The sequence below is a fragment of the Poeciliopsis prolifica genome, unplaced genomic scaffold, assembly GCF_027474105.1.
Source record: "Poeciliopsis prolifica strain line A6 unplaced genomic scaffold, Auburn_PproV2 SCAFFOLD049, whole genome shotgun sequence".
Classification (NCBI taxonomy): Eukaryota; Metazoa; Chordata; class Actinopteri; order Cyprinodontiformes; family Poeciliidae; genus Poeciliopsis; species Poeciliopsis prolifica.
The window spans coordinates 3009909-3030501 of NW_026562424.1; the positions used below are offsets into that span (position 1 = coordinate 3009909).

Sequence of the window (20593 nt, forward strand, 5' to 3'; positions counted from 1 at the left end):
TTTATCTTAATCTTATGACCTAATTATCAAGACAGATTATAGTATTTGTCAACACATTGGAGATTCCTGAACTCTGACCTCTGGCTGCACTTAATGAGTTGAAATGTCTTTCCGTCAGTTTTTGCGCCTGTCGTCGGACAGCCAACCAAATCTGGTCTACACCTTGATGACGACCCATTGGCATCTTCCCACCCCAAACCTGGTGGTTTCTGTTGTGGGTGGAGAGGGCAGAACGAAGGTGAAGACCTGGGTACGAGAAGTCCTCAGGCAGGGACTTGTGAAAGCAGCGCAAAGAGCAGGTGAATGTAAACCAAGTTCTTAATAAACCAGAGCAGAAAAGAAGGAAAAGGGGAATCTGAGATGTTTTTCTCCAAATTGGAAAAGTCAATTATAATCCAGAACAGAATTTCCTTTTAGACAAGGAACATTTTGCACATTTACATTTATTTACACACTTTGCATCATACAACTTTGTTCAGTGTTAAATAATTTATGCGACATTTTCACTTCGTCCAACATTACAGCCAAAAAAATTTGACAAAACTGCAGGTTTAGGCTGATTAAATCTCAGCAAATCTCCAAAAAGCTCAGATATACTTTAAACATCTTTCATGGAAAGAAAGGACCAATTTTAGAAACATTGATTTGTCATGGACTTCTGTTTAGACTTTTAAATGACCTGTGTTGGACCGTCCCTGCCCAGGAGCGTGGATCTTTACAACAGGACTGCGTGAAGGCGTCGGCAGGTGTGTTGGCGAGGCGGTGAGAGATCACGCCACTGCAGCTTCCTCCGACTCCCTCAACAAGGTGGTGGCCGTGGGCGTCGCTCCATGGGGAATAGTGCACAACAGGGAGCAGCTCGTCAACCCGAAGGTTGTTGTTTTAAGAAGCACATGATCTTACTATAGAGGTTTCTCTGCTCTGCAGGAAGATGTGATGCTTGCTGAACCTTTTCAGCTTTGTGGGTAAAAGGTACTTATGTTGGCTTGTTCACAAACACAAGAGAGACGAGAGTTACTCTGATTGACTTTTATTCTGCTCTTATGTCTTCAATCTCCGTTATACACCACAAGCACTGGCCAGCAGCAGATTATTTGGATTTAAAGTGTCAAGAAGCTTTAAATGTTTCATAATTTGCAGAACTGAGTGGACTGAAATCTCATTACTGAAGGATGGTTTTATGAAAAGAATGTAGTGAAGATGGGGTTTTTTAATCACCAATTGCTCTATGCTAATCTGTAATGCCTTTGTCTTGATTTTGTACGTCACTAAAAGCTGTAATTCGTTCAGGAATGTCTCCACTATTTATACTCACTGTAGCTGAAATGGTACATTAGTTAATTTTGCAGGGTTCTCATCTGAAATAAATGATTGTGGATGCTTTATTGAGCAGGGCAGCTTTCCTGCAAAGTACTACGTACAGAACCCAACTCGGGATTCCTGCTCTCTGGACAACAACTACCAGTCCTTCCTGCTGGTGGACGATGGGAGTGTGGGCCGCAGAGGAGGAGACAAGGTCTTCAGAACCAAACTGGAGGACCACATCTCCCATCAGCGCACAGGAATATGGGGTAAGAAATATATTTATTTACTTTATGTTCATGAAATGGATGAAAAATAATCCAAGGGCTTCTTGTTGCCTGTAATTTGAACCATTTTGACCTTTTTGGGTAATCTGATAAATGAAGGTAAAATGAATATTTTTCTTCACAGGTAGCGGAACAATTGACATCCCTGTTCTTTGTATGTTGATATCAGGAGACACAAGCAGTTTAGAGGTGAATTGTTGACTTGATCCACTGCCGTTTTGCCTTAGTTGACATGGTCATGATGGATTTTTTGATCTCTGCCAGCGAATGGATCTGTCGCTAAAGAACTCCATGCCCTGGCTGGTGCTGGCCGGCTCAGGAGGCCTGGCAGACTTCCTCACTGACCTCCTGGAGAACGTGTCAGTCTTCCAGTCCACCGGTGAAGGCGACGGCGAACCTGGTCCCAGTGTGGATCTGAAAGAAAAAGTCGCAGAGCGAGTCAAGAAGCACTTTCCTGCAGAAACGGAGAGCGACAAACTTGTTGAGCGTGTGAGTTCTGCTTGTGGTGAGAGTTTTGGTCAAGCTGCCCAAAGTGCTGGAATAGAAAGTCTTCAACTTCTGTTCATGTTTCTTGAAGGTGTCCCTCTTTGGCTTCTTCAGTCCTGATGCAGGACGATTTTCTTTTAATGTTGACGTCTCTGTCTGCAGGCTCTCCGCGTTTACCAATGCAGAGACTTGATTTCAATCCACTACGGAGAGCAGGAGAGTCCCACAGACTTTGACACAGTCCTCCTCAAGGCATTGGTTGGCGGTAGGGAAAACCTTTAAAACTAAAACCTGCAGATGTTTTTATGTGGTCAAACATGGCTGTTTTTTGTTTTTCTTGCAGCAAGTAAGCAGCGTGCGTCAGACGAGGCCAGTCCGTACAATGAAGAACTGAAACTAGCTGTTGCATGGAACAGGGTTGACATTGCCAAGAGTGAACTTTTCAATGGAGACATTCAATGGAAGGTAAATGGAAAGAAATGCAGAGTTTTCTACATTTTCTTTGAATCGTTTTACCTTTTTCCTGGTTATGAAAATGTAATTCTCATCCAAACAGTATGAGGATCTGAAGGAATCCATGTCAGATGTCCTGATCAATGATAAGCCCCAGTTTGTGCAGCTTTTCACTGAGAATGGTCTAAACATCACCGAATACCTGACCTACGGCAGACTGGAACAGCTCTACCGCACCGTTCCCGATTCAACGCTGTTGTATCAGCTGCTTCAGCGTCAGTTAGTGTTCAGACTGGGAACTGCACCAACAGTGCCTGCAGCAAGTAGCGAGCCAAAATCACCTTTGAAAGCGGCAGAAGAGATCTTTCAGAGCGGGCCAACGACAGACATCACCCTTTTCGAGGCAAGTTTCCACCTCCTTCATTGATATTAAATCTTATTGAACAAACTGATTGAAAGGTGACACATGAATATCCCCATGGTGGTGTTTTTCTCTCCATCCATCTATATCTCTGTCTATCTTTGTCTGAATCTCTGGCTACATTTCTCTCACTCTCTTTCTATCGTTCTATAGATATTACAAAAATTATGTGAGAATAAAACACCAACTGATGAAACTTTATTTTCCATATTCTTAGATTTCAGGAGTCCTGGATTTATTAATGGGTGATACCTGCCAGCCGTTCTACTATGATGTTTTGGGCATTTCAGACATCGGCTCTAAAAGGAAAGCTGTCAAGGTACGCTTGATTTTTTTTCAGTTTGTTTTTGTCAAGTGTTTGAATAAGAACCTTTTATTTCTTTTTTTAAATCTCAGCTGTTGTGAACCTCTGTATTTGGGTCTCTCCGTTTGTTTTTTCCTCAGCGTGTCAGTAAGCTACTGCGTGACAATCGCTCATATCAGGACAAGCGCTGCCTCTACCCCTGGGCTTCGCTCTTCATCTGGGCCGTTCTGCAGAACCGCACTGAGATGGCCACTTTCTTCTGGGAGATGGTAAAATGTCTGACACAAAACATATTGTGTAACACAAACTTTTTTTAAGACAAAAAGCTAAAATATGGATTTTAAGTTTGTCATTCCACAGACCTAGCATGATCTTAGAGCCTGCTAATTAAGAATTGTGGTTTCTGTCCCATTTTTGTTTCATTTTCTGTTTAAAAATTAAAAATAAATTTGCATTTGTCACTTGTATTTGTCTCATTCAGCTTGTTTACTGTATTTATTCACACAAAACTGTGAAACAATATTTAGGTGTATCGTTATTCCCAGTATATTATGATTTGTGCACAACTTTCTCCAGCTTTTAGTTATGTTTTTCAGTCTTTCAACTTTTTATATTGCTTCTAGAAATCTATAAAATAGAAATGGGTTGTTTTTAAGGACAACCAAAATATTTATATAAACTTTGTTTTTGTCAGTTTGGTATATCAGAAGAATTTTTTCGGTTTCCGTATTTAAGTGTCGGGCGTGTTTTTGAAAATAAATGACTGCATGGACCTGAGAAAGCAATAGAACAATGTTTTCTAAAACCGTTTCACGTCTTTGCTTGTCCTGCTGTGTTTCTAAGGCAGGAGAGTCGGTGCTGACGGCTCTAAGTGGCTGCAAGATGCTGAGAGAAATGTCCAAGCTGGAGTCTGAAACTGAAATCAAACTCTCCATGAAAGATCTGGCCCAGACGTTTGAGAATCTGGCACACGGTGAGACGGTCACTAAAATGTTCCACTTTAATTCAGCCAAACACTAAAAGAAATGATGAGAAATATAATTTTTGATCTGCTAAATTGGATCAGAACATCCTACATTATTTATTCATAAAATCTGCATAAATTGCATGAATTTTTAACACGTCAGTTGTGGTTTGTTCAGATCATTGTGTAGGTTATTCTGATCTTTTAAACTTATCTTAACTGTGATGCCAAACCCTAACCCTAACCCGCATCGATAAATCTGTTTCTAATCTCCCTTCTTTGCCAAAGATATCTTCAGCTCTTGCTATCGCAGTGATGAAAGTCGTTCCTTCGATCTGCTGATTAGGAAATCTCCTGTTTGGGGAAGCACCACCTGCTTGCAGATGGGCATGGGCGCCGACGCACGCCTCTTCTTCAGCCACGACGGCGTACAGGTGCGTCACCGTTTCTGCACTCTGTGATTATTTAGCTGCGTTCACAGAAAAACTGTAATTTGAGGGAAAAAATGTTGCTGTTGTCTGTCCAAAACAGTTCTTTAAGATCTGTTTTGTTCTTTCCATGCGGATAGTTTCCCCGCAAAATCTTCCAGGATTAAAGTTTTTGAGGGGAAAAGTCACAGCGATCAAATTTGTGAATTTAGCAAATTTCATCAGTAATGCAGAAAACATGAGCTCCATTTTCCCTCGAGTAAATCTTCATTCAGACTCTCCTTTGCATTACATGTAGAGGTGGGACTACCAGCAGTTTCAAACCAACTGCACATGGTGAAGGAAATGTTTCAAGCAAAACTATTATTATTTGTAAATGATATACAGTGAGTTATTATTTGTTGAAATAAACCGAGCATTTAATATTTTTAACAAATAGTCCGATTTCTTTATTGGAAAGGGATGTGTGAATCATTGAAAATCCAAAAGTTTGTATTATTTCAAAAAGACTTCCAGTTTGCTCATTATTTTAGGTTTGCTTTAAACAAACAAATAAATTTAGTATATGATGAAAATATTTGCTGTATTTAGCCAAATTTTACTGAACAGATTTGTGTGCATCTGAATAGATGTCGTAGAATTGGTTAATAAAAGATTTTGTTCGATTCATACAATTTTCTATTACAAAAATATCTTGATTTGTCACTAATAATTTTGCACTAAAATAAAAAGTTTCTGGCGCACCTAATTTATGTAATTCTTAAACTCCAAAAATGTTAGTCCAAGGGCCACAAATGGCCCCTGAACCACAGTTTTGACACTTTAACCATAACAGCTCAGCCTCTTTTTGCATCTTTTTATAATGAATCCCACTTGACCTCCTTTCCTCTTTTCCCTTCCAGTCGTTTTTGTCCCACATCTGGTGGGGCGACATGAAGAGCAACACGGCGGTGTGGAAGCTACTGCTGACCTTTTTCTGCCCTTTCCTCTGCTACACAAAACTAATTTCTTTCAGGTAAAATCTGCAGAATATTAGCTTTCCAAATGAGTCGAAGTCACTGTAACCTTGATTTGCATGTCATATTTCCAACACAGGGAAGACGGAAACCAACAGGAAGAGGAAGGAAGGAGCAGCGTTGAAGACCTGAGTCAGGATGTGGACAATCACTACGGGACAACCGTCTTCTCTTTCTCTGACATCAAACACATGTAATGCTTGATTATTCTTCTAATTTGCTTTTCCTTTGGTCTTTTCACCAAAACACTTTTTCACGTACAATTCTCTGCAGCAGAAGAAACCTTTTCACGTGTCAGCATTTTGCAACTGAGCAGTTTTTTTTCCACCAATAAAAATCTGAAATGTAATCCTTTTTTGTATAATATGAGAAATACATTAGATAAACTAAAAATGTTCAGGGTGAGGATGACTTATTGATTATATTTTACATTTACTGATTACTAAAGATTTTTTTATTTGAGTTTTTACAACGTTTTAACACCTGGTGAAGCTAAAACAAGTCCACTTGATTTTTGTGTAAAACTTGTATATATACGTTTGTTTGTATCTTAAATGATGAAAAATGTATATTGTCTTTTGTACAGTTTTGTTTTTTCTCAATTACTGCTTTGAGTGTGTTTCAGGAAATACTCTCTTTTGAGTTTATGTATTCCAATTAACAATTAATCAACATTGGTTACAATAATCGATTCATTCATTACGATCAATCTGATTAATTGTTTCAACCCTCAGATGTTTTATTCTCACATTTTTGCAGTTTTTTTAACTCGTTCACTGAAAATCTCTCATTTCATTAGTGAAGCTGACAGGGTGGGCTCCAGTCCCATCGGAGGTAAGGCTCTTCTAACGGCACAATCATTGGAAAACACTTCAAACATCATCAGTGTTGATTCCCAGGATCTGTTTTTCCTCTGACACAGGCGTCCTGGAACCCTTCAGACCGCCGCGGCGCCCATTCATAGTGTCCCGCTGGCGCCAGTTCTGGTTCGCTCCCGTCACGGCGTTTTTGGGGAACGTCTTGATGTACTTCGTGTTTCTCATCCTGTATGCGTTTGTGCTGCTGCTGGACTTCAGAGAGCCGCCCCCGTCAGGTCTGGCCGCGTCGGAGTATGTGCTCTACTTCTGGGTTTTCACTATGATTTGTGAGGAGATTAGAGAGGTGAGAAACTGTTTAATAAGATTTTTTTGTTCACCGTAGTTTCCAATAAGGCAATATGTTGTTTATTTATTTCTTTGCTCTTTCAGACTTTCTTTTCAGGGGTGACGACTTGGCGTCAGACGCTCAGAGTTTACATTCAAGATGTGTGGAATAAATTTGACCTTCTTGCTATAAGTCTTTTCATCTCAGGATTAATCTGCAGGTCTGAACTTTGAATTAATTTTAACTTGTTTCACAACAAAAGTTACTAAAGTCATTTTTATTGTTGACGCAGAAAGTCTCGAATGATTTTGTCTGTTCTGTTGATTTAAATGTGGTTGTTTTAAAGACTGACCACTAGATGGTGTTGTTACCACAGTATTGATTTTATCAAAAAAAACATCATGTGAACTTTTTTATGCTTCCCAGCTGCTTAAAATGACCCACCCAGTCAGCTTTTAGTCAATTAGTTAATTTATTTTGATTTCTGGAAAATGAACCATTTCAAAAACCTTCCAATATTTAATATATTTAGCAGGCATTGCACCGTTACCTAGCAATCCTAGTCTACTTGGGTTGTTTCCTTGCAACACAAGCAGATCTCCAGCACATTTGGTCAGCTGGTTTTACCGCTGTATGTACTGTACAATGGCTGCTGAAAAAGACAAGTCGTTGATTTTCAATCCAGAAACCATTTGCTTCACTTTTGCTTTTCAGAGATCTACGGTTGTATAATTGCACATGTTTGCAGCCATTTTCACACGGTTGGCGTGTGAAAATGGCTGCAAACATGGGGGGCGTGACCAGCAGCTGCTCATTTGGATTTAAAGTGACAAGACGCCCTAAAATGGCTCAAAACAGGCCTTATTTGACTAGACTTAGTCCGGTCAAATAAGAATGATTTTGTGCCAAAAAATGTAATGAACATGCTTTGAGTGGCCTATAAACCGATTCTAACCTGTTCAAGGAAGCATGACAGTGCATTTTAAAGTTTGACCACCAGATGGCGCTGTTACCACGCTCATTATGTTTGCGTTAACATTTCTTTCAGGATGTTTACATGGACTTATGAGTATGGAAGGGAACTCCTGTGTGTGGACTTCATGGTCTTCACCCTTCGTCTCATTCACATTTTTGCCATTCACAAACAGCTGGGACCAAAAATTATCATTGTTGGCAAAATGGTGAGAAAAGTTTCCAAATGCAACATTACTGTGATTGCACTTCATTTTTCTGTTCTTTTAATAGTGCAACAAGAAGCGTCTCTCTTTTCTTTGAAGATGAAAGACATCTTCTTCTTCCCTTCTTCCTGGGAGTTTGGATCATGGCGTACGGAGTGGCCAATCAGGCTTTGCTTTACCGCCACGACCCGAATTTTGATCGCATCTTTCGCAGAGTTTTCTACAGGCCGTACCTGCACATCTACGGCCAGATTCCTGTGGAGGAGGTCGATGGTAAGATCAACGTTTCATGAATTTTATAGCATTTTGGAATTTTATTTGGATATTTTGCTTAAGTCTGGGAGAAAAATTAGATTTTCCATTTTTCTGCCCAAATGTTAGATTCATTCATCCTCCGATTTGTCCCATAATCCCAAAACCCTTTAGCTGTCCGTCCATCCAGCTAGGCATTTTCCCTTTTTCCCATCCGTTCATCCATCCAACCGTCAATCTGTCCGTCCGTCCATCCGACCCGTCCCTTCTGTCTGTCCATTGGTTTATCTGGGTTTGTCTGTAAACCCAGATAAAAGCAGCAGTAAATTGACAACAGAATGAAACATAACTATTTTTTTTCTCCTGATGTCTGTGTTTGCTTTGTTTTTGTCCTTCAGTTAAAAAAGCTTGGGATGTAGAATGCACCGACAACCTGACATTGGTTGCGGAAGGCGCTGAGCAGTGCAGAAATCCCTCCGGCAACTGGTTAGTGGTCATTCTGCTGATGGTTTACCTCCTGGTGACCAACATCCTGCTCATCAATCTGCTCATCGCCATGTTCAGGTAGGCGAGCCAGGAACGGACAATCGGATGCCTCTGATTCTGGGTTTAATTAATGACTGGTTCTGTGTTTACGCTTGTCCACGCAGCAACACGTTCACTGAAGTCCAGGCCAACAGCGAGTTTTACTGGAAGTTCCAGCGCTACAACCTGATTGTCCAGTATCACTCCAAGCCGTCACTGGCTCCTCCGTTTATCATCTTCTCCCACCTCAATCTTTTCATCAGGAGGAAGATCCGTAAAGTTCCCTCTGTCAAGGTTCAGCACTTCGGTCAGTATTTTGATTGGATTAGCAAATTTGGGTGTTTCAGATTCTTTATTTGGGATTATAAGTTTGAGAGACTAAACTAAAATATACATCAAGTTCCTTTGGAGACCAAATTTTGCAGATTTATTTCAGACAAATACTGTTTCAAGCAACTGATTCAAGCCAGAATAGACTTCAAATCCAGTCGAGAGAATTTATGACAAATTAGAGCAGAAACTGTGAGCCGGGAGTCGTCCAGCATCAATGTGTGACCTTACTAATGCACTCCTGGAATGGTTCAGTATTTCCAAAACACATTCCTCAGTCAATGAAAGTCATGAGGGTGGAAAGTCCAGCATCTCTTTTTTTCATTTGCTTACATGAGGAGCAACTTTACATTTACGTTACCATCTGCTCTCCTTCGCCTTTTTGTAGTTTTGCAGTTGGATCTGAAGGCTGCCAACAGACTGATGACGTGGGAAACGATCCAGAAGGAAGACTTGCTGACCGCCCAAAACAAAATCCAGAAAAGCAGCGACTCAGAGAGGCTGAAACGGATGTCTGCCAAGTAAGTGTACAGATCACTAATAATGATCACGATTTATTATCATCATCATCTAAATTTCTGTTCTTCTCTCCAGGATGGACAGTGTTGCTAAACATATGACTGAAAACAGAGACCTGGACCAGAGGCTTCGGGTTCTGGAGATTGAGGTGAGGACAAACTGTTGAGCTTCATGAATGTGAATAAATAAATAACAAAAGACAGAAAAATAACACAAAAATCAAGTGTTAAGAATGCCGTAGCCACATCATGACTTTGAATGCATCACTGTTTAAACAGCCTGAAAACGATGAAAAAAGTAGATGTTTATTTTATACTTCAATGGGTTTTTATGAGATAATTGCATATAAATACATGTGTACTTAGGAAATAAATACCCAATCACCTCACCCATTCGAAATATGTTCCAAGACTTTGTTCCTTTATTTCTGCTAAAATACAAAAAACTGCAAGAAATTTCTCTTGTAATTTTTTAAAATAAAACAAATAAAACCTGAAGGCAGGCAGGGAACATGGAACAGTAAACAAAAGTGAAGGTCACATCAGAGTTTGACTGTTAGCAGCACTAATTGAAGCTAGCATAGCCTTTTGAAACAAGTTAGCTCCAATTCGCCAGCTAGCGTTGCTAACAGGCAGAACGTTACACTGATGTTGCATGTGATCTATAGAAATATTTAAAAACTCACAGCAAAATAAACATATTAAAGATATGGCTGATGTATGACAGCCACAGAAAATTATTTCAAAATAAAGTCATTTTCATAACCAGACAAGTTTGTACAAAAATAAGTGTTTATTTTTTCAAAGTACCTTTTAAATGTTTCTGAATCATTAAACTCTAAACTTGAATCTTTGCATGTTGAGATGCTAGGCTAACAGTGATTATACCTGTTTTCATATGACTTGTTGATCGTTAAGCTTGCAGTGTAAGTGTATATTTTTGTTCTCTTGAATTACAGAAGTAGCAGATAATTGTTCTCCTTCTTCTTAAACTGTTATGTTTTAAATGACTGGAGTTATACCAGCTTGTATTTCTTCCACATGCAAAAATAGGGCTTTGAGCTGGACTCAATAATTGCTGAATTAAAGTGAAAAATGCAAAACCTAGAGCAGTTTTAGATGCCTTGGGATCACTTTCTACTGTTAAGGGAAAATAACCTGATGAATTTAACTTTGCTCTTTGCTTTGGTTTGTTCCTTTGATTGTTTTTCCTTTTAATTCCTGTAAAGCACTTTGTTGCTGCTGATGTGCTATATAAATAAAATCACCTTTACCTTTGTTTCCTTCCTCTACTCAGATGGAGAACTGCTCAAATGCTCTGAGATGGATTGTTGATACTTTAGCACAGGGTGGCGCGTTTGAACCACCCAGACCACCACCGACGTTTAGAGGTAATTCCCAGAATTACGCAAAAAGCTTCACAGGCGTCTCCGGGAATATTACAGCGATCTAATGTGACACAGACTGCAGGCCCGTTTGACAAGTTATTCAAAACTACAAGGCACTTCTTCCATCTCTTCTCCTTCCTGTGTTTTCCCACACAGATGGCGTTCCCAGTTCTTCCAGTTCATCGCAGCTGAGCCTTAACGACCGAAAAGGAAAGTGACGCATTGGCATTTTGTTGAGGCTCATACATGTGGTTCCCACCCGTCATTATCACTGGATTAAAAACAACAACAAGTCGCCTGTACAACATTCAGACACACCTAAACATGGAACAGTATTCATGGACTCATATTGAAATGCTGATATTATATATTTTTTTACTTTGTTTGCATTCTAGTCAGTTTAACATGAACAATGCTGTAGTTTTAAGGGCTGCGCTGCAAAAAGACAATCTTAACTATATTTAAAATAAACTAACTTATAATTAACTTTTCAGCTTGTTTTATATTATATAACGTTATATAATTTTATAACTTGTTTTATATATCCATTGGCAGATTATTTCACTGATAACACAGGAAAAAAAATTTATTAGTAAAACTAATCTGACATTGGAACAAGAACTTATTATTAAGCTCATATTTCTTGCTGAAAAGTTATTTGTGAGTTAGTTTTACTGTATTGAAAGTGTAGCAATATACTAGACCAAAATAACTGCTTTGTATTTTTGCAGTGTGTGTATATTGGGGAAATAATGAGTATTTGATATTATTGTGTTTATTTAGAGTCAGTGGTTGCTTAAAATTAGCTGCAAAAACTTTTGTCTTTCATTGAGCCTAAGAATTTTATATTTTTTGTCTAATAAATTCCTGAAATGATGATTTAACACTTATTGTGTGATTGAAAGGCCTAACCTTTTGTTTCCTCACACTTGTTCACATAAATTTGGGATACTTCCTACACTTTTCCTATTTATTAGAAGGATTTTGAAATCTCAAAGCCAGTCGTCTTAATGTGAATAGTCATTTTCAGAGGCGGGTTTGAGTTTTCTCATTCGGTTGATTGCGTAAAACTGGTGGGAGGACGACTCACAGAGGACAGGAGAGTCATGGGCAGAGCAAAAGTGTGACGGTGCCCGGTTTCAACATGACATGGCTCCACTGAAGGTCACATAGTGGAGCAAACTGTTGAAGGAGCCTTTACTCTAAATAGTTAGCTGGGCCAGCTGTCAATCGCCTGGAGCAGCCGCTCACTCTGAGAGACGCCGTCGTCCCTTTCTGCCGTACGTTTCACCTGACTGCAGGCTGACAGCGGGGATTGTTTAAAGATTATTTAAAATGCAAAGCTGTCCTGTCACCTGCTGCCTGCTCTCACTGACAAAACCTGAAAGTGAAAGCATTACACAGTTAAAAAGCGGCTGGAATGTCGCCTCATTTCTATTTGCATCCTCGCTGCACATCATGCTGACATCCTCCTGAGATCATTTTACAAACTGGCATTTAGAGACATTTCACTTTGCTTTTTATCACCTCATAGCATTATTTATTTAGACTGTATTTCATTTCCTCACACAGCAGAAACTGTTTGGTTGTAAATACAGATGAACACAACTTCAGTAAGCACAGCCTTCCATCAGCAGACACTTTATTTTTTGTTCCTTTTTGTATTTTAGGTTGTTTCATACTAATCCAAAAAGTGAAACTGGTATTCCCACAGAGAGTTCACTCTGATTATTTAGTTATGCCTCACATAACTAAGAGATGGATACAAATAATAATCAAGACTGAAATGTAACTCCTCAAGTCTTTAGACGTTTTCCTGGCTTAAATTGTTCTCTACGAACACATAAAACAGGGAAACATTTAAAAATATTCAGGCTACCAGGACTGACTTTGGAAACCACTGGCCTGATCAATAATTTGACAATTATTCAACAAACAGGTTTCACAAATTCCAAAGAGAGGATAAGTCACAAAAAGTCATTGTTGAACAAGTTGGTTGGAAGAATATCAATGGAAAGTTGAGCGGAAGGAAAAAGTGTGATGAAAGTTTTAGCAGGATTGGCTGCACTGTGTTTATTTAGTCGTTCATGTGACAGCCGGCCTGCATTTCCTTCACCAGCTGGAATAAATAAAATGAACTGAAATGAACAAATTTGCAGTTATATTATCGAGATCTTTGAGAAGGTAGAGAATTGCAAGTAAGAGAAGCACGAAAGCTTATTTTTACTCGAGTAAATGTATTTTGTTAAAAGCTGATCAAAACATCAATCATTTAATATTTAAAAATTACATCATCAGATGGACCAAAGTATAAAGTTAAGTGGAAGTTTTTGGTGTTTTAAGGACAAAAATGACAATAATTCATACAAGTAACAAAAATAAAAAATTGTTTCTGTCAATAAAAAAGTGATGGAAACAGCAGGTCTGTGTCTGGTTCATTTCTGGCTGAAACATGTTTGTTTTTTATTCAGTTGGTAGAAAATCCAGAAATTTGACTCAACTAAGAGTAAAGATACTTTATATTTTTACTCTACGCTGTAGTAAAAATACTACACTGTAGTATTTTTACTACAGCGTATTACAAATACTCGTACAAATACACTTTCACCAAAATATTATTAAAGTAAATTTAACTAGTTGCTACATCTCAGGTCTGGTTTTCAATCATCATAAGCAACATTTTTGTTAGTACTGATTTTGTTAGTGTATCTCATAACACTAAATATCTATAATTATTCCGTCTTTTTCCAGCTTGTGCTTTTTTTGTCCTCCTTTGCCTCATGCAGAACAGACCCTGAGCAGGCGTTCCCATAATGCACCGTTAAGGACATCAGGATCATTCTTCCCAGGCATGTGCTTCTGTCACTCACCAGCCTTCAGCTGCACATTGCTGTCCCTCTGTGTTCCCCTCTGTGTTCCCAGCAGACGGCCGCCGGCGCTCTGCTCCCGGCCCTCCCCTTGCCGCGCCTCTGCAGCCTCGGGAAACTTTTTTCTCATTTTCAAACTGCGGCTCAGAACAGGAAGTTTTAGAAGATCTCAGCAAAGACAGCTGGACGACGTTTCCGTCATGGCCTTCGTACGAAGCTGGCTGGTCGCCCTCCTGCTGGTGCTCCTGTCGCCGCTGCAGCTTCCGCACGCCGGCTTAGCCCAGGATGTGGCTGAGGAGGAAGAGGAGGAAGAGGAGGAGGACACCAGACATGCAGGGGAAGCTGAGGACGAAGATGGGGAAGTTGCTGAGGAAGACAAAGAGGTAGAAACGGCGGATGAAGAAGAAACTGACGAGGAGGAAGCTGAAGTAGAACAGGAGGATGAGGAGGAAGGAGAGGAGGAGGAGGAGGAGGAAGGAGAGGAGGAGGAAGGAGAGGAAGAGGAGGAAACAAAGGAGGAAGGAGAGGAAACAGAGGAGGAAGGAGAGGAGGAGGAAGGAGAGGAAGAGGAGGAAACAAAGGAGGAAGGAGAGGAAACAGAGGAGGAAGGAGAGGATGAGGACGAAGAGGAGCAGGAGGAAGAGGCTGCAGAGGAAGACGATGAAAGCGATGGACCAGAGGAGGAGGAAGATGAGACATCAGAGTCAGATGACGGAAGTGAAGAGGAAGACGATGATGAAGAAGAGGCTGCAGACGAAGTGGCTGGCGATGAGGAAGAGGAAGGCGACACTGAGGAAGAGGAAGCAGAGGATCATCCTGCAGACGATGAGGAAGGTACGGCTGCTCTTCATCCTACAGATCATAAACGTCTTCAGGACGCTAACTTCTCCTCTTATCATAAACTAGAAGCATAAACTTTAATCTGGAGTCGTCTGAGCGGATGTTTAATCCGTGACGCTGCTTTGGAGCCGCCGTCACGCATTCAGGCCAGAAATAGAGCCGCTTATCTGCAAGCTGCTCCCGTCTTTGTTCACTTCATTTCTGAGGCTCCAAAACAGGCTGGAGAGTCTAAAATAAAACATCATACTTGGATCAAAACGTTTAAATCTGCTTCTTCTTTTCCAAATAAAAGAAATGATCGGTAAACAGTCACTAAACATTAATAACCTCTGATTATTAAACATAAACTGCAGGGTCAGATCCAAACTACTCACCACTTTAGAAATACATCAACATGTCAGTAGTTTTTCCTGTTTATATACGATTTAAATGCAAAATAAATCAAACCAAATTATTTTGATTTGATTTATTTATTTCAAACAGGTTTTTGAAACAGCAAAACTGATCAGTGCAACATAACCAAGAACAAAACAAACAAAATAATTAGTTTACCACGACTTTTCCGGGAAGAAGTGAACATTTATTTATCCTACTTCAATTTAATTAAACAAAATACTCACTGACTGAGTAATGATCATAAATCAGAAAGTAATTAAAGGCATGAATTTAACCCACTAATCAACAAAAATGTCTAAATTAGAAGGTTTTGTTTGGGACCTTCAGAATAAATTCTAGTTTAATCTGACGATTTACAAATTACTTTAAGTTGAAGAAATTTATTTTCTTCTGCTTTTTGTCAGAAAATGTTCTAAAACTTTCCACTTTTATTTTTTTCTTCCTGGAGTTATAAAAAGTCTGGCAGAATTAAATGCTAAAACAAAAAATACTTTAATGTTCCCATTTCCAAGTTTTGATGTTTCCGTTTTAGGGACGACATCCAGAACCGTTTCCGTTGTTCTCAATTCTGACCAACTTTTATTGTTTCGATTACATGCTCTCTGCAGAAACACAAAATCTTAACAACCATTCTGGTTTAGTTTCTAGTGCAGCTACAGCTCTGGAATAAGAAACAATCAGCTTCTCTGATTTTACTCTTCAGGTTTATGTTTGAGCAAAATGAACGTCGTTCTTTCACTGACAACATGTGTCTGAAATTTAGTGTTTATCTGCAGGAAATAAGAATGCAGAGATTCATGCTTTCAGACCTCAAATAATGCAGAGAAAACAAGTTCATCATGATTTAGAAACAACAATATTAATGTTTTAACGAGTTCAGAAGTCAACATTCGTTGGAATGACCAGGTATTCAGGGCAGTGGGCTCGTCTTTTTTACTTAAAAAAGGCTCCTATATATTTCTGGAAAGTTACTTTTGAGTTAGTTTTGTCTTATTTCAAGTGCACTAAGATATTTGTGTTTAGAAACTCGACCAAAATAGTTCCTGAGAGTTTGTGTTTTTGCAGAGTGAATGATTTTCATTGTGCTTTTTCTTCAGGAGTGGAGTCTTATGCAGTGAGAGTGCATAGAAGCCATCTTTGTTGAACACATAACCTTTTAGTTTTGACAGAAAAACTTGCTTGTTTTAAGTCTAACAACAACAATTCTTCTAGCATCTCTGAGTTATTTTGCGATTTATTTGTGGTTGTTTCACAGTGAAAATGTTATGGACCAAAACATGTACAGAAGTTTTAATAATGACAGAAAATAAAACTTTCAGAACCAGAAACAATGAAAGAAATGAGCAGAGAACAACGGAAACCAAGTGGGTCTAATTAGGGGAATGCTGAACAGCTGCAGGGCGGCTGAGTGGAGATTAATGCAGGAACTTAACCTGGACTAAATGTGTTCATTTCCGTGCATTCACTGCGCTGTAAAACACCTTTCGTTGTGTCTACTGTTTTTTCGTTATTCTGTTGGTTTTAGATGAAGTAGAAAGCACAACAAATGAAGCCAATGAAGACGAGGAAACTTCAGGCAAACCGCAGTTCCACTCTGGATCGCTGTGCAGCGTTTGCTCCATCTGCCAGGTAAAACAGTTATTTTGATTTTTCTGATTTTTATAAACGTCTCAATTCACTTTTCTTTTTCTGCTGTTTCCTTTATACCTCAGTCATTTTCAGATCAGTGGGATCAATATATATATAATACCCGTGAATTATTCAGTTGTAATAAGTCTTGAAAATCACCTCAATCAAAAAAATATTCAGTTTTAGAGACTTAAAATCTTTTCTTTAAAAATAAAGATTTTTTTTTGCAGAGATCAGTAAATGAACCATTACAATAATCCATCTGTTTCTCACTCTACACTGTAAAACTGTTTCTTCCAGCGTTGCTCTGAACTCTGTGATAAATGTCCGTGTTCAGAGGGAGACGAGTCGGATCACTGTGAGCGCTGCCAAGTGAGAACCTTCATCACTGAATATCGGATTTTATTGGATTATTCTGCAGATTATTTCTGTTTGACGGCATTCTGCTGTGTTTTTGTCCAGGATTGCTCGTCCTGCTACATCTGCCCCATCCTGTGTGACACCGTTTGCACTCCAGGTGAGTTATCTCACGTCTGCTTTCTTCTTCTTTTTCTGCTTCTTTAAATCTGATGTAACGTTTTGCTTTGTTTGATTTTGCTCAGGCGGTTTTGTCGATGAACTAACCGGATCCATCTTTCAGTGAGTTTTATTCCTTCTTGCTTCACATGGATATCTGCACAGAAGAAAAGCTGCTGTGGCTTTAACAGGTTTCTGTTTTTGACGCCTTTTCAGATCCGTTTCTTCTCTGCTTTGAGCAAAATGAGCAGAAGCTTCTTTCAAGAAGACGGTTGGAATAAAACTGTCAGTTCAGCAGCAGAACAAGGACTTGACATCCAGCAGGAGTTAAAGTTCATTCATTGTTTATGTTCTAATTAAAGCTTCATTGTTATTAAGAGCCAGGAGGTCAGGTTGGGAGGTTTATTACGTTTTTGTATGAATTTTATTGTAAAAAAAATAAAAGCTACCGTCACTCATTTCATGTTTGGGCAAAAACATAAATATAACTGGGGGAAAAAAAGTTGAAGTAACGTTTATTGCCACTTAAATACACAGCAAATTTATATATGAAGAAAAGAGTGATGATCCCAACTTTGATGCGTCACTAAACAGCCAAAAGCATCTAAAGCCCTGCAGGCCTCACCTTTCAGTTAGTGTGGCTAAATTAAAACCATTCTACCACCAAGAACAACCAATCAGAGACAGGAGGACAGTCTTAACGCTGTCAATCATCCTTAAGAACGCCCTGCTAAATGCTAACCTTACCGTTACAGGAAACCCGTTTACCCTCAGTTATTTGTGGGTATGCTAACTAGCCTTAGCATTCACAATAGGATCTGCTGATGGGAAAAGCTGCAGTGACATGACGTAGTCATTAGCAGAGCTCTGATTGGTTGTTTCTTGCACTGGGAGCACTGGGAGCACTGGGAGCAAGCCGAGGAGCTTGATTTTTGTTGTTTTATTTTTGACAGATGAGATTCCCTGCTTTAGACCAAACCATCACAACAGTTTCAACAAATACGTGAGAAAAATATGTATTTATTTGAATAAAAGTTACATACAGCAATTTTAAGGGTAACTAATCTTGTGGGCGAAGCAAGAAGACTGCAGCCCAAAAAAGGCAGAGAGACGGCGCTAGGTTAGCACTAGGTTAGCACTAGGTTAGCGCTAGGTTAGCACTAGGTTAGCGCTAGGTTAGCTAACAAGGGTTCAGGAAACATCTCCTGAGTTATTTTTCAAGAAATGCTTCCTCTCTTCCTCCTGACTCAACTAATTTAGCAAAGTAAACAAAGTCCATCATCAAACCAAGACTTTCGCAGATTCTTACAACACTTTCCAGGTTTCCTCAGAACCCGAAAACCGACCAGTGCATCAAAGAATCAACGCCGACCGCCTGCAGAGGCAGCCGACAGGTTGGACGTCTGGTTTTCTGTTTCCTTTATAACCAGATTTACGGGACTCGTGGTATTTACTTGTGGTTTTCTTGCATACCAGTTTGAGTTCAATAGAAACAGTAATAGATGCATTATGGACTTTTCCCACCAGGCCTGTCATGTGATTAATCTTCAAGTCAATGGTGACAGTTTTAGTTTTGTGTAGAAACCTTTATTAATGTAACAGGACTTTTTCCTCAAGATTTGCAAACTGCCAGCTGCACTAAAATAAACATTTGCCTTAATAACACAAGAGTCAGATCAATGTAACGCACCTCCATCTCAGGAGACAGAAACATGCCGCTAAGCATTCTGGGAAATAGTTTCTTTTTCTTCTTTCAGTCTTTTAAGTGCCAACCTAAAAACTAAATTAATAAAAAACTTACCACTGTAACAAACTCACACATTTAGGTTCAAACTTAAAAACTCACTTATTTGACTAAACGAGTAGGAGATAATAGACACAGCTAAATGCAGCTCGAGTTTTTTACAGTGTAGTACATTTAGGTGTTAAGCAGAATGGAAATAGTAAAGCTGAGCAGGTGGAGAAAGAAAACACAGACAAGGTGTGTTATGGTAATGACAGGTCGTCTCCTCTCCCCTCAGGTCGTCTGTAATGAAGCGATCTGTGTTGCTGTCTGAGCGCCAAAGAGAAACCAACACATTCACATTCCCATGTGGAGCGTTACAGCTGTTCCAATGTTTTCACATCCTCCAGCAACTCTGTGTATCATGTGGGGAGATTTTTACATGCAGGGTGATAAATGAAGGCGTCCGTCCTTCACCTGAAGAAATATTTTTATGCAACACAGTTTGTGGCGGCCATTAATGGGAGCGGAAAATATCTCCGACAGGAAGCAGATTGAAGCGCGGCTCTCGGAAGTCGTTGTGCCAACGACAAACAAATATTCTTCTTCACTTGGCAGTGGGTTGGTAAAATAAGTTTGTCTGTGACTCAGCAGAAACGAAGAAAAATAACTTTAGCATTAATATACTGGATGTTTGTTCTGGTGCATCTCAGAGTTTTTGCTTCATAATTTAAATAAAACAGCCTCTTTCCTTATTCATCTCAAGTTCATAACTAAATCCTTGCTGTGTTTCTTCCTTTAAATCCTTAAAATCTCATTTTCATTTTGGGTCATATCAAAACTCTGGATGTTCTTAATTGGATGATTAAGAACATCTTAGAAGCCACTAAACTGTTAAAATATCAGCATTCAGTAAGTGTTCCTTAAAAGGAAATAATATTGAGCACATTTTCAGTCAATCCAGGATTTCTTAATTGTTTTTGTGGGTTTTTTTGCAATCAAAATCACAGATTTTGTGGAGCTAATTTGGAAATATTTTCAAGGCATTTTTACAAAATTTTTTCTGATATATGACATAAAATTTTTTTTTTATACCACTCATCTATTGTGATCAAATAGACCTGAGGCAGCAGTCACTTAAACACAAAGTTTTTTGGCCAATTTTGAGAAAAATTTGCAGTAAACCAGAAAAAAGTCTGTTTTTGCATGAATTCCACAGATTTCTGAAAAACTGAGGGACTCAGTGATGCAAATTGGAGTCTGGAGGGCCGCATAAACAGCTGCAGCGGGCCAGATTTGGCCCCCAAGCCTTGAGTTTGACATGTGCTTTAAAAGGACAAACAAAAAGAGGACTAATGGTGAAGCATGAGTGAGAACTCTGGGTGAAGGTCAAACAACCGGTTCATTAATATCAGCAATGATATTTGTACAAACAGAGGAACATTTATATTAAACAGAAGTGGGTTGCAAGTCGGCGTTGGTTGTTACCTCACGTGTCAGAATCTCCATGTTCCAATAAATGGAAAGGAAAGAACAAAATCTGCAGAAAACTGGTTTTAAACATCAGTGATATTTCTGTTATACATTAAAGCAGACGGCAGTTCCTCAGCTTGACACGAGAAATAAA

General features: G+C 39.2%; 2 protein-coding genes across 3 annotated transcripts in view; both read left to right on the plus strand.

The window, feature by feature from the left end:
- Window positions 1–13359, plus strand: part of LOC129377770 (transient receptor potential cation channel subfamily M member 4-like) — a 58778-nt gene extending 45419 nt beyond the window's left edge. Inside the window, 26 exon segments of the mRNA XM_055057918.1 lie at window positions 119–299; window positions 704–873; window positions 1394–1571; window positions 1714–1778; window positions 1854–2078; window positions 2238–2340; window positions 2419–2540; window positions 2632–2931; window positions 3167–3268; window positions 3394–3522; window positions 4097–4226; window positions 4506–4651; window positions 5548–5660; window positions 5741–5854; window positions 6461–6495; window positions 6584–6822; window positions 6909–7024; window positions 7853–7985; window positions 8082–8100; window positions 8103–8255; window positions 8633–8798; window positions 8885–9066; window positions 9478–9610; window positions 9684–9756; window positions 10905–10998; window positions 11152–13359. Coding sequence (XP_054913893.1) covers window positions 119–299; window positions 704–873; window positions 1394–1571; window positions 1714–1778; window positions 1854–2078; window positions 2238–2340; window positions 2419–2540; window positions 2632–2931; window positions 3167–3268; window positions 3394–3522; window positions 4097–4226; window positions 4506–4651; window positions 5548–5660; window positions 5741–5854; window positions 6461–6495; window positions 6584–6822; window positions 6909–7024; window positions 7853–7985; window positions 8082–8100; window positions 8103–8255; window positions 8633–8798; window positions 8885–9066; window positions 9478–9610; window positions 9684–9756; window positions 10905–10998; window positions 11152–11213 — 3483 coding nt within the window. The 3' untranslated portion in view covers window positions 11214–13359.
- A 501-nt stretch (window positions 13360–13860) lies between these two features.
- LOC129377850 (cilia- and flagella-associated protein 251-like) lies at window positions 13861–17701 on the plus strand. Of its 2 annotated transcripts, XM_055058049.1 has the most exons (6): window positions 13861–14696; window positions 16624–16727; window positions 17028–17099; window positions 17190–17244; window positions 17330–17366; window positions 17460–17701. In XM_055058049.1, the coding sequence occupies exons 1-6, from the start codon at window positions 14063–14065 to the stop codon at window positions 17479–17481; spliced, it is 924 nt and encodes a 307-aa protein (XP_054914024.1). In that variant the 5' UTR covers window positions 13861–14062; the 3' UTR covers window positions 17482–17701. The 2 variants fall into 2 exon arrangements, with proteins under 2 accessions (XP_054914024.1, XP_054914025.1); XM_055058050.1 differs by lacking the exon at window positions 17460–17701 and having other exon boundaries at window positions 17330–17370.
- Window positions 17702–20593: the final 2892 nt, after the last annotated feature.